This window comes from Saccopteryx bilineata, chromosome 6, assembly GCF_036850765.1.
Source record: "Saccopteryx bilineata isolate mSacBil1 chromosome 6, mSacBil1_pri_phased_curated, whole genome shotgun sequence".
In the NCBI taxonomy this organism is placed as follows: Eukaryota; Metazoa; Chordata; class Mammalia; order Chiroptera; family Emballonuridae; genus Saccopteryx; species Saccopteryx bilineata.
Window position 1 is genome coordinate 130,345,797 of NC_089495.1, and position 13,208 is coordinate 130,359,004.

At 54.8% G+C, this 13,208-nt stretch overlaps 1 protein-coding gene across 3 annotated transcripts in view; it reads right to left on the bottom strand.

Moving 5' to 3' along the window:
- The window catches only part of PRKAG2 (protein kinase AMP-activated non-catalytic subunit gamma 2), a 200,514-nt gene that overhangs the window by 115,333 nt on the left and 71,973 nt on the right, over window positions 1-13,208 (bottom strand). The window contains exon 1 of one of the 3 annotated variants that reach the window (XM_066237434.1): window positions 7,972-8,541. The exons of the other annotated variants lie outside the window; for them this stretch is intronic. Within the exon in view, the coding sequence (XP_066093531.1) occupies window positions 7,972-8,065 (94 nt within the window). The 5' untranslated portion in view covers window positions 8,066-8,541. Of the gene's footprint in view, window positions 1-7,971; window positions 8,542-13,208 lie in introns of those variants that run through there. 3 annotated transcript variants of the gene reach the window in all.

The window sequence follows — 13,208 nt, forward strand, 5'->3', positions numbered from 1 at the left end:
GCTGGAAATGGGGAGAGACAGTCAGACAGACTCCCGCATGCGCCCGACCGGGATCCACCCGGCACGCCCACCATGGGGCGACGCTCTGCCCACCATGGGGCGATGCTCTGCCCATCCTGGGCGTCGCCATGTTGCGACCAGAGCCACTCTAGCGCCTGAGGCAGAGGCCACAGAGCCATCCCCAGCGCCCGGGCCATCTTTGCTCCAATGGAGCCTTGGCTGCGGGAGGGGAAGAGAGAGACAGAGAGGAAAGCGCGGCGGAGGGGTGGAGAAGCAAATGGGCGCTTCTCCTGTGTGCCCTGGCCGGGAATCGAACCCGGGTCCTCCGCACGCTAGGCCGACGCTCTACCGCTGAGCCAACTGGCCAGGGCCTGGGTTTTGAGTTCTCGTACCATCCTGCTAATTAAGTCCTTGACCTTGAGAAAACATTTACAATCTCACGGAAGAACTGAGATTAGAGACTTAAGAAACTGAACAAGGTCCAAATGCAATAAGACTGCTTATAATAAACTATTAGATTTTGTAGTTCTGACAGTAAAGAAGAAGACAGTTGAGGTTTAAAGCAACAGGAGACTTCTGAGTCTGCCTGCCACCCCACCCATGTTTTCAGGTGGCTGGAGAAGAAGACCTCCAGCAGTGAGACTTGGCTGCACCTCGAAATCCACCTGGGGTCTTGTGGCTGGGTGGAACCGGCCTCCCCCACTCGGATTTCCTTTGATTTTTTTCTATCCTGGGGACAGAAGGTGATTTATTTTTAGTGTCAAGGCTGGTGTGTAAGTGAGGAGTTGCTATAGCGACAGCTGGTGGTTACAAACCTGGTCCTGCTACAGACAGGTCCCAGTCATGAATCAATCCCAAACACTGAGCCCGGGAAGCATGCTGCCCCAGAGTCCGCAGCACCTCCCAGGCCCACTGGGGTCCCCTCCCTGCCTGCTGTCCTCGGGGTCACTTGAACAGGCAGCGAGAGACCGCACGCTGCCCTGGGGAGAGGCCTGGGGGTGGGGCTGAGGCTACATCTCAGCTGCCCGGAGATAAGGCGCCTCTGCTCAGCACGGGATGCCCGGCGGGAGGAGGTGGGCGTGCCGGGTAAGGCGCTAGGTGGGGAAGCCCCGGAAGGGAGGCCGTGGCACCTACAGCCAGCCCAGCCCAGGAGGTGGACCAGTGCACGCGCACACACACTGAGGCTGAAACAGCTTCCCAGGCTGCACCCGTGTGCACCTGCAGCCAGCCCAGCCCAGGAGGTGGACCAGTGCACGCGCACACGCACTGAGGCTGAAACAGCTTCCCAGGCTGCACCCGTGTGCACCTGCAGCCAGCCCAGCCCAGGAGGTGGACCAGTGCACGCGCACACGCACTGAGGCTGAAACAGCTTCCCAGGCTGCACCCGTGTGCACCTGCAGCCAGCCCAGCCCAGGAGGTGGACCAGTGCACGCGCACACGCACTGAGGCTGAAACAGCTTCCCAGGCTGCACCCGTGTGCACCTGCAGCCAGCCCAGCCCAGGAGGTGGACCAGTGCACGCGCACACGCACTGAGGCTGAAACAGCTTCCCAGGCTGCACCCGTGTGCACCTGCAGCCAGCCCAGCCCAGGAGGTGGACCAGTGCACGCGCACACGCACTGAGGCTGAAACAGCTTCCCAGGCTGCACCCGTGTGCACCTGCAGCCAGCCCAGCCCAGGAGGTGGACCAGTGCACGCGCACACGCACTGAGGCTGAAACAGCTTCCCAGGCTGCACCCGTGTGCACCTGCAGCCAGCCCAGCCCAGGAGGTGGACCAGTGCACGCGCACACGCACTGAGGCTGAAACAGCTTCCCAGGCTGCACCCGTGTGCACCTGCAGCCAGCCCAGCCCAGGAGGTGGACCAGTGCACGCGCACACGCACTGAGGCTGAAACAGCTTCCCAGGCTGCACCCGTATGCACCTGCAGCCAGCCATCCCCACACGGGTCCCACGGAAAGGCATAAAAACATCCAGGAACATTCCCCAGCAGCGGTCTGAGACCCAACCCAGGCCGCCCAGCGCCCAGGAAGGGGGTGGCACTGCTCTCCCCACAGAGGACGAGCTTTTGTTCTCCAGCAACCAAGTGAGTGAGTGGACGTCAGCCTCAACCTCAGCCTGGTCGCATCTCCCAAAGGTCAAGCGAAAGGAACCCGACCAAAATACAAATACAGTAAATTGATCTTGCATTGACTCATCACTCTGAAGTTCATGACCAGATACTGCTGACCTTGGCAGGGGGTGGCACCTGGGCTCGTGACGCTCTGTTTCTTCTCTGCATGGTGGCTCCATGAGCATGGGCGCACACTGTGCAAGGTCACACATCTGTGGCTTGCACAACTTCTGTGTGCCTCCACCTTAGTCAATGGGATGGTGGGCTGGTGTCCCAGAGACCCCTGACCAGGGGGACCCTGGAGGGGCCGTGGAAGGTGAGCAGTCATCCCCAAGGTTTAAGTGCGTCTTTGGGGAGGGGAGGCTGGCCCACAGGTACCGGCCTGAAGACCCAGTGACTTGCTCATCTTTCTTCGGTACCATCTAGGCTTCTCCCCAGAGCCACGACCACAGCTGTTCAGAGGTCACCTCTAGGCTGCAGTCACTTCTGTTTCGCTTTCCATCATCTTGGGCTATGCTGTGACCAGGCTGAGTTACCCGGGAATGAGAAGCAGAGAGGACAGAGGGGGCGTCTGACTCAGTATCCCCTATGACTCACGGCAGCCCAGGGTGGCCGCCGGAGTGTCGGCCAAGAATGTGGCAGAGACAAGATGCTTCTTGTGTCTCTGCAGGAGATGGGGGTGAGCGTGGGCCAACTCATGCTGGAAAGAGCACCGGGCCCAGGGCTGCCCAGACAGGGGCCAACAGTCAGAGCTCTTCCTGGCAGGTGCCATGTGCGACTGACTGGTCTCCTGGCCTCTCTGGGCCTCAGCTCCCCCCTCTGTAAAGAGGGCATACCGCCTCCACTATCTACTCTACTTGCCTTATCAGTTATCGAATATAAACACCATAGAAGCTATGCCACATGATGGATCCCTGACAGCTAATGGCGACGTCTGAACCACCCAGGCCCATGCTCAAGGTCCCCATCCCTTCCCACACCTGCTCCTAGGTGACTCCCTCCTGGTCTTGCTCGGCTGCCACACAGCCTTCCACCTCTCATGCCTGTCCCTCAGGGCTGGGGACACAGGTCGCCCCACATGTGGCCGGTCCTGGGACACATCTGGCTTAGAGCGTCAGGGCTGGTGGAGGAAAGGAGCTGTCCCTGCCCATGCCGGACTCTGTAGGCTGATCACAGGTCTGAACAACCCCCACCCGGATGCAGGTACAAACCCCAGCCCTTCCCCCACACACACACAGGTGGAGGATGACCCAGCCTCTGGGATCCCCCCACCTCATCCCTGACCTGACTCTCTGCTCTGCTTCCTGCCCTCGGACACCCTGCCCCCTTGTGTTTCTGGAATACACCAAGGTCCCCCTCCTCAGGCCTGAAAAGACTGGTGCCGGGTATCCACACGGCCCACTCCTCCTGTCACTCAAGCCCTAGCAGAGGTGGCCCCTGCCCAGCTAGCTGACCCCTCGTCCACAACGCTCAGCACCACCCAGCTTCGCAAATGATGGTGTGAGTCACTCAGACAAGGTACTCTGAGCAGTCAATTCATCCAGGCAGAAAGTACGGGGGTGGTGCCAGGGGCTTGGGGAGAGGACTGGGGGAGAGGACAGAAGGGGAACTACTGTCTTAGGGTACAGACTTTCAGCTGGGGATGATGGGAAGCCCTGGAGCTGAATGGGGTGACGGGCGCACAACCACGGAAAGGCACTTGGTATCGCCAAACTATGCACTTAAAAATGGTCAAGATGGTTAAGTCTTCCATCCTGTGTGTTTACCACAATCTAAGAAACTGCCTCGGGCATCAGCCTCGCCAGGTGTGTGCCCCGTGAGGTGGACTGGCGGCGTGCTCACTGCTGTGCCCCCTGAGCTGGCACAGGGCAGATGCTCAGACGCTGGTGGGATGGGCAGAGCCTTGGCCATTCTTGAGCCTGAAGGTGGGCGCCAGTACGCCAGTCTCCTTATGTCTCTGTCTTCCTGCAAGTGTCCATTATAAAAAGCTAAACGCGTATGTCTGAATGAACGAATTTTGGGGTCTTCCAAAGCAACTGCCATGGGGACCCCCGGAGCCAGGCAGGCAGGTGGAGAGACCGTGAGGGGGCAGGGACCCCAGTGAGCCCTGGAGAGCCGAGGGGAGTGGAATAGACAGTGGGTTTTGCTCTCCATTTCTGCCTGCCGCCTGCCCGAGGCTGAGAGCCACCTACGTGGAGGGCCCCGCCTAGATTCACAGAGGATAGGGGAGCTGGGATGGACAGTGTTAGGGTGGTGAGTGCACCCAGGCATGCAGACCTCTGGAGTTTTGCTTCAGGACTGGTTGTCCACATATCCATAGGAGGGCTGAGGGGTAGGGGAGGCTTGTTGTAAAGTCAAAACTGACCATTGGTTCTGACGTCCAGTGTCACATAGACGCCAGCCGCATGGGGACAGAGTGACAGCTTCCTGACTCACCCCGGGGCTTCCGGTGGTTTCCAGAGTCACCCTCACAGAGACATTTTATGACTTGAGATGGTTCGTGTGTGCTACCGCCCTCTCAGAGAAGAGGGTGGAAACCTGACCATGGCTATCTCCCTTGTATCTGATTGGCACAGTCCTCTCCCAATCTTCCTTCGCCACTTTCATGGTGTTTGCCATGCACTCTTCGGGGCACGGGAGCTGGTTGGGGGGGGCTTTTCATGAATCAGGAACTCTCAAGGGTGCTCTATCATGAGGCATGAAGTGTTCCACATTCCAGCAAGAGCCACGTGCACTTCCAAACGCAAATGCCACCCACGGGCACATCCAAACGGACCTAGTAGCTGCTGACCTACCTGCCTGGATTCTCTCGGTTGCTTGTTCTTCCCAGTCAAAGGATGGTAGAAGCAGCTAAGACAGAGAGAGAGAGAGACAGAAAGAGAGAGAGAGAGACAGAGACAGAGAGAGAGAGACAAAGAGAGAGAAACAGATAGAGAGAGAGAGAGAGAGAGAGAGAGAGAGACAAAGAAGACGGGTTTCCTGAGCTGAGGAGTTGCAGGGAAACCCACCGAGGAAGTGTCCCCTGTCCCCTGAGGTAGGGCCCCACCTCCATGATGGCAGAGGAGACCACGAGTGGTCCCTGGAAGAGACTGAACCAGCCCCAGAGGCAGCCAAAGGGCCAAGAAATCTGTGCTGACCACCTAAGTACACTTGATTTGGGGGAAGCGGAGGGGACACCTGGAAGACACTGTCACGACCCTTGTGGAAGAAGCTTTCTTCGAGGGAGGAACAGGTCTCCCTGACAATTCTATTTGGCTACAGAAATAACTGGAGGAAGAACAGGGAGGGGCTGAAAGGGAATTAAAAACCACCCAAAACCCCGAAGCAAGGCTTACTCAAGAAGTGAGGTAACTTCGGAGTAGCCCCTAGTCCAGGGGTCCCCAAAATTTTTACACAGGGGGCCAGTTCACTGTCCCTCAGACCATTGGAGGGCCGGACTATAAAAAAAACTATGAACAAATCCCTGTACACACTGCACATATCTTATTTTAAAGTAAAAAAACAAAACAGGAACAAATACAATATTTAAAATAAAGAACAGGTAAATTTAAATCAACAAACTGACCAGTATTTCAATGGGAACTATGGGCCTGCTTTTGGCTAATGAGATGGTCAGTGTCTGGTTCCATATTTGTCAATGCTAGCAGTAACAAGTGGTATGACGCGCTTCCGGAGCCCTGACGCGTGTGTCCCGCATCGCTGCGCTTTGTGGCGCCACCACATACAGCACACAGGAGGCATGCTGTGCTCTCTCACTGACCACCACTGAAAGAGGTGCCCCTTCTGGAAGTGCGGCGGGGGCTGGATAAATGGCCTCAGGGGGCCGCATGTGGCCCGCGGGCCGTAGTTTGGGGACCCCTGCCCTAGTCCATCTGTCCCGGAACCCAGTCTGTAGTGACGGCCATGGTGCTACAAGGCATGAGGAGGGTTAGGATGACCGGGGAAACCCTCCTTCAGGGACATGGTCCCCATCCCTGACAAGCCTGGAGGTCCCAAACTGGGGGTGGGGAACGGTTTCAGAGGGCGGGTGGTTAAGCTGGGTCTTGGAAGGCGGGTAAGGTTTGGACAGGCAGGGAGCTGAAGAGGGAGCCCTCAGTCGCTGTCCCCCCACCCCCCATTCTCCCTCCACGCAGCGTATCCACGCTGGGCGCTGTCAGGGGGACTGGCACCAGCTTTGTCCCTGCTTCCTCTCACGCTGAGGCTCAGGAAGATCAGGACACGCCTGAAGACCTGAGCTCTGGTCCCCTTGAGTGGCCTGAGTCTGCTCCCCAAATCCCAGAGGGATGTTCTGGAGGGGACCCTGATTTTCCCTGACCTTGCCGTCAGCGCCAGCATTTGCCTGTGAGCACCTGCAAAACCTGGTCCACATGCAAATATGACTTTTGCTCTCAGAAGTGTGGGAGACAGGACCACAGCCAGCTTTAACCCAAGCAAGAGGCTTTTTAATAAGGGGCCCGCCTGTCCCCATTAGCAATACCCAGCTCTGAGTTCAAGACTAGCTTCAGGTTTAATGTTAGAGTATTAGATGAGAATTGATGACTTTATTATTTCAAGTAAACCACCTTTTTAAACCCCATCTAGGAAGCCAGTCCAGGATGATGCATCTGTGTTCCTGTCCCTGGTCTGGGCGAGGCACCGACCATGTTCCTATTAAAATTCACCTTTGAATCCAATTAGATAGGTTCTCTTGTTCCTCCCCAAGACGGATAGCTCCCCAATCCCACAGCGGCTGAGTCCTTCACTCACGTGCCCCAAGGGCGTCGGTGGCACACAAGGTCCACCATCCGAAAGCAACTGGGTCCCCCGGATGTAGCTGAGATACAGGAGAGTTTACTAATGACCTTTTTCTAGTCTGACCACCCCGCCATCCATGCTCGGCCCAGATGTCTGGCCCAAGTCATCTCCTTACAGCACATACTCAATGTCATGTTCTGCTCAAGGGAGTCAACGTCTGAGGCACCCCTCGGTGTCCACATCCTTGCCACCACTGGGTGCGTGAGCCTGTCCCATTGGATAGCGGGACGCTCAGGTACACCCAGGGTCCTACCAGCAGTGTGACCAGGAATGAGCCAATTCCCCTTCCTATGCCGCAAAGCTGCCCGTCTAATGTGAGCAGGCAGGTCTCCTGTGCCCTGGAAAGCTCAGAACGCTTAGGAACCCACCTGCCTGACTCCTGCCCCATGAGCAAAAGCCCACCCCAACCTATACATCCCTGGACACATGCTGTTCCAGCCACACTGGTCCCAACCCCCAGGGTGTGGAGAAGCTGGAGAAAGTCCCAGAAGTCAGGGAGACCCCAGAGCCAGCCTCTCCCCCGGAGATGCACACCAGGCAGCTGCTGTGCCCTCTTACAGAAACCCTGATTGGCCCGATGGCTCAGCTGCGGGGTGGAGGTGACTGCAGAGTCCCTTCTCCCTGACCCCCAGCACTTGGTCCCTACACACACACACACACACACACACATTTTGTTTCTAAGAGCTGAGAACAACAGTCCTCATCCGTTCTGAGTTCTTCCCAAGCTGCTGGGTTGCCCTAAATGAATGCCAGTCCAGCAGATAACTCACCCCATGAGGGCCAGGTGGGCCAGGGAGGGGACGTTGCTTCAGAAGAAGGCACACCAGGCAGTTCACAACAGCAGCCTTGCCACCAACAAGGAAACACGCCCCAAACACACCCATCTGTGCCTTTAACTGCTGCCTGACAATCCCATACACAGGGAGAAGGGAGAGGCTGCCCCCCTCCGCTCCAGCTCAGGAATCTGCACACATTACAAAGACACGCACACACACCCCTCAAGGCCCTGGGGTCCCCCTCCTCCAGCATGGCCAGCAGGGAACGGGGCAGAAGGGCTGCGTCCTACCGAAAAGACCATGGGGCTCCGACTGGCGCCTCTCGGAGCCACGGCTGGGCTCCTTCTGTTTCTTCTTCCCCCTGAGGCTGCCGAAGCGCTTCATCAGTAGCTGTGGCTGGGGGAGCGGCAACAGGTGACCATACCAGGACCCGTGGGTGTCAGCCCCAGGTGGCAGGGAACCAGGCGGCGAGGCGCCACATTAGCCAGCAGGTGCAGGCCGTGCGGCTGTCCGTCAGCCTTGGGCCACGAAAGCTCAGAGACACAGCCTGGGGGAGTCCCAGCAAACTCCCCCAGGCAAAAGGGGGTCCTCAGGCACCAATGCAGGACGGGTCACTCTCGGGCCGGCAGCCACAGGACGCACAGGGCAGTGAGCCCCTTGTAGCCCCTCCTCCAACAGAACTTGGGGTGCAGTCGCTGGGGCAGCCTGTGGAGCCTTGAGTGGCAAGAAGCCGCCAGAAGCGCAGGCAGGACCTTGCCATGGGCTTATGTGGCTAAGGTCAGCCCTGTGTCTCAGACACTCCCGGTGGCTGTCTCTTTCCCCCTCCTTTCCATTAAAAAAAGGAGGAAAGATGAAACAGGCCAACGGAGCGCAGGCCCAGTCATGTGTGGGTCTGCAGATATCTCTTTAAAAAGGCTGTAAAAGGAAACCACACTGGGCAGACAATCCTTGGCACCAATTGGCTGGAGCACATTCCCATTATGACATGACATCACATAACTATTTTGATTCCCGCGTTCCAGGGCTCCGCGGGGTCAGGAGGCTGCGGCTGCTCCTCGGTGGTGAAGCCACACGTCCCTGGGCTGAACATTGCTGAACCTACTTCAGCTCTGGGCTCCTTGCGGCCCCAAGAGACAAGACCACCGATAAGGGGGGAGGATGGTGGGGTCCTCTGGAATTCCACTGGGTTAGCGAATGCAAACTGGAACTGTGGACGTGCTTAGAACTGTAGCAGGGCAGAGCTCCAAAGAGGTTTTTAGAGAGCATCTGGTCCAACCCCCCAACCCCACCTCCCTTCCAGGACAGACAGGGAAAGCGAGGCTTGGGAAGGAGATGCGAGTTGTCCAAGGTCCTGTCGCAACTGTGAAACACACTTTAAAACCACAAGATAGGGAGAATATTTTCCTTTTTTCTTCCCCTTGATGTGGTCACTTAGACCACAAGGAGGTGAGGAGGTCTGCTAACTCGCTTTGTGACCTTGAGAACGTTCCTTCTGGTCGATGAGCCTCCGTCTATCCCCCCATCTGGGAACTGAGACGAGTCATGGGCGTTATCAGTCAGGATCGTGTCTTCTTCTGAGAGCCTGACCTCCTGGTGGCCCCTGGGTGGGCTCTTCCTGGCCTGCTGGGACCGAGGGGCAGAGCGCTGGTCCCCTTTTCACAGCAGGGACTCCTGAATGAACCAACCAAACAGGTCTCGCCCTCAAGGAATTTCCCAATGACTTGGAGAGGACAAAGACAAACTGTTAAACAGCACAAATGCAGATTAACAAAGGCCATATGTGGTGGGTGGCCAGTGGTCGGAATGAACGTGTGTCTTCAGCCCAGATGAACAGTGTGGCGGTCGCATGGCCCAGCATGGGGAGGAGAGCCCAACTTGGTCTCGGGGGTCTCAGGGTCCAAAGACAAGGAGAGAGATGGGGCCAGGCCAGCACTATCTGAGGAGGAGCCTGACCCCTCCAAACAAGTTGTCAAACCCACCCCAGCTGAGTCCCCGATACACTCATGGGCGATCGTGGTTGTTAACTATCTCAGCCCAAACTTCCTGTGATAAATGCTGAAAAAGACTAAGTAGATAGGTTTTAGAGTTCCACATATAGATTTATTTTTTAACCAGTTCAGCTCTTAACAAGCAATTGAATGTTCTGATTTAAAAATAAAGCTAAACTTCATTAGGAAAGGACCACTAAACAAGCCTTCCAGTGAGATAGAAAGCGGACATGTTTGATTAAAAGAAAGGAAAATGAAATATTTGTTCTTGTTTTTTTTTTTTAATCTAAGCCAATATCAGATTCTCGTCTTTTGAGAACAAGAGGATGGAGCAAGAGAGAACATGTCAGAGCTCAGGAAAAAAAACAGCAACATCGTTGTGCCTGACGGTTCCCGCTCAAGTTTAGGTGGCTGCTCACTCAACAGGCACTTAATAACCCTCCCTCACTGGGCAAGTGTTGATGGAGATCAGTGTGACGAATAATTCGAAGACATTCTTGTCCTTTAAGAACTCCCTTTTCATTAGGAAGATCACCACTCCCAGGCACTGGGCGCCTGTCAGCGTGCTGGTCACCTCACGGCCATCATTCCATCCCACTCTTCCTACGACCCATGGGGCAGAGATTCGTGGTCCTGTCCTGTTTTATTTAAAGATGAGGAGCTCAGGAGAGGGAGAAGCAGCCTGACGGGGGTCACACAGCTAACAGGCTGGGAGAACATGACCTTGACCCTACCGACCTGGTTCCAAAATTCCCATCTTCCCGGCATACCCCACTGCAGTGGTTCTCAAAGTGTGCGCCAGGGCACACTGGTGTGCCCTAGAAGACTACCAGGTGCGCCCTGTGGTATTCCAGAGAACTATGTGCCTGTTGGGGACCAAAAAATCAACAGGGTTTTTGGAGTTTAGATTTTTAGGGGAACAGAGGTGTGGGGAATTGGCTGTAAGCTGACAGTCTGCCCAACCCCCCACCTCACTGCCTGATTAGGTTGCAAAAGGCTGTTAAACTGTGGTGCTGGATTGTTTACACTACCCCCTCCATGTTCCCTGGAAAGACTGGAGGCAAGTTTCTTCTATCCTTTGTTTGGTGTCAAGTTAAAATGTATGTATAGTGGGGGTTTTCTGCACTCAACACAATTAAGAGTAAAAAGAGAGGAATTCTTCAATGTATTGACAAGGAAATGAGAGTTTGCCTTTCAAATATATGCTCAAACATTGAAGAAATTGCTAGGACACATCAGGCTCATGTTTCTCATAAACACAAGAATGAAAAAAACACATTTGTATCAGGACCTGCCAAATTTACAAAATCTTACTAAGACTGTATCTATATATATAAAAAGATAACTTCTTTGTCGTTTTATTTTTAACCCCTTTTTTTACAAATTCTAAAAAGCATAACTCAACTGGTAGAGCAACGGCCTGGCGTGCAGGAGTCCCGGGTTCGATTCCCGGCCAGGGCACACAGGAGAGGCGCCCATCTGCTTCTCCACCCCTTCCCCCTCTCCTTCCTCTCTGTCTCTCTCTTCCCCTCCCGCAGCCAAGGCTCCATTGGAGCAAAGTTGTCCCGGGCGCTGAGGATGGCTCCATGGCCTCTGCCTCAGGCTCTAGAATGGCTCTGGTCCCAACAGAGCATCGCCCCCTGGTGGGCATGCCGGGTGGGTCCCGGTTGGGCATATGCGGGAGTCTGACTGCCTCCCTGTTTCTAACTTCAGAAAAATACAAAAAGAAAAAAAAAAAAAAGCATAACTCAAAAAATGTAACATAAAAATTTTTTTAATGTCAGAATAAATTTAATTTTGTCATATTTATTTCATTTAATTACTATAAAAGCACGCTTGGACTTTATATATTTTTCTTTAATATTTGACTTAATTATTATAACATATTTCTCAAAAATCTGTATATAGTACGCTTACAATTATTTGTAGGATTTTAAATGTGCCCTGACTTCAAAAAGTTTGCGAACCACTGCCCTACCGTCTCATACACACGCAGAGAAAAGTCCACCAACAACGAGGTGATGCCCTCGGTCGAATCCTACAGGACGTCCCGAGACCAACCGGGGGCCAGAGTGATTCGCCAAATTTCTCTCTCTCTCCACTCCCACTTGTAAATTTTGATCTTCAGGCAAAAGAGAGAACCATGTTGGGACGTCTTGGTGGCTACCCTCATAGTTCATCTCGCAACACCCACCAGCTGCTGAGTGGGGCATCTACGCCAAGCCGAGCGGACGTCAGGGTACACCTGGCTTGGGAGACGTGGTGCAGACCTGCTTGCCTTGCCGGGGACGTGTACAGGTTGCTGAGCATGGAAGTGGGAAAACACCTTGTTCCCTCTGCCTGGAAGGTCCTGAGCCCATTGACACCAGCTCAGGCTCCTCGCTCCGGGAATTCATTCGGCGAGAACAGCCAGGCACCACCCGGGCTATTACCTCTGCCAAGAGTAGTGAGGGCATGGCCAAGCAGAGAAAAGAGCCACCTCGATCACTCAGGGTCACTGCTCTGGTACTGAGATAAGAACAGAATGTTTTGACAAGAGATGGTGGACCCGGCCTGATTCAGCAGACCACAGTGTTCAGCCCTGCACAGTCTGCTGCGTCTGCCCACAGGATGCATCTGGACAAGCTCTCAGTGGAAGCAGCTGGGAACAGCGTGAAGGGCAACTTTGAGGAAAAGTTAGGTGGATCTGGCCGGTTGGCTCAGTGGTAGAGCATCAGCCTGGTGTGTGGATATCCCGGTTTGATTCCTGGCCAGGGCACACACGAGAAGAGCCCATCTGCTTCTCTGCCCCACCCCCTCTAGTTTTTTTCTCTCTCTACCCCTCCTGTAGCCATGGCTCGACTGGCTCAAGCAAGTTGGCCCCAGGCACTGAGGATGGCTCCATGACCTCCACCTCCGGTACCAAGAAGAGCTCAGTTGCTGAGCAACGGAACAATGCACTAGATGGGCAGAGCACTGCCCCCTAGTGGGCATGTGCTGGGTGGATCCCGGTCAGGGCACATGAGGGAATCTGTCTCTCTGCCTCCCCTCCTCTCACTGAATAAAAAAAAGAGAAATTAAAAAAACAAACCTGACAACCTTGAGAGTGGACACAAACCCCTGGAGAGACCCCAGCTACATGTTGGTGTCCTTGTGACCTCATTCAAAATGTTCTCCCTGGGGTTGGCTTTACCAACGAGCAGAGCATAGACTGCTTGTGACTCAACTCAGACACAGAGAAGCCGTCACGTAACGAACAGGTTCAGGGGCAGCTGCTTTCTGTGAAGTAGTTGAGGGAGGCTGTGCTACCCTCCGTGGTGCGAACACTCCAAACCTGGCCCAACATGGCAGGGACAGATTTGCAAAATTCCCAAAAATGTTACCATCTGCACCCTCCCTACTGGGGTTCCTGTTTGACTTGCACATACCTGAAATTCCTTCACTTGGGGATTTCCTTACTGCTTTTCTTTTTAAAAAAAATTCAGTGAGAGAAGGAGAAGGAGAGACAGACTCTCACATGCACCCCTACTGAGATCTACCCGGCAAGCCCACTATGGGGC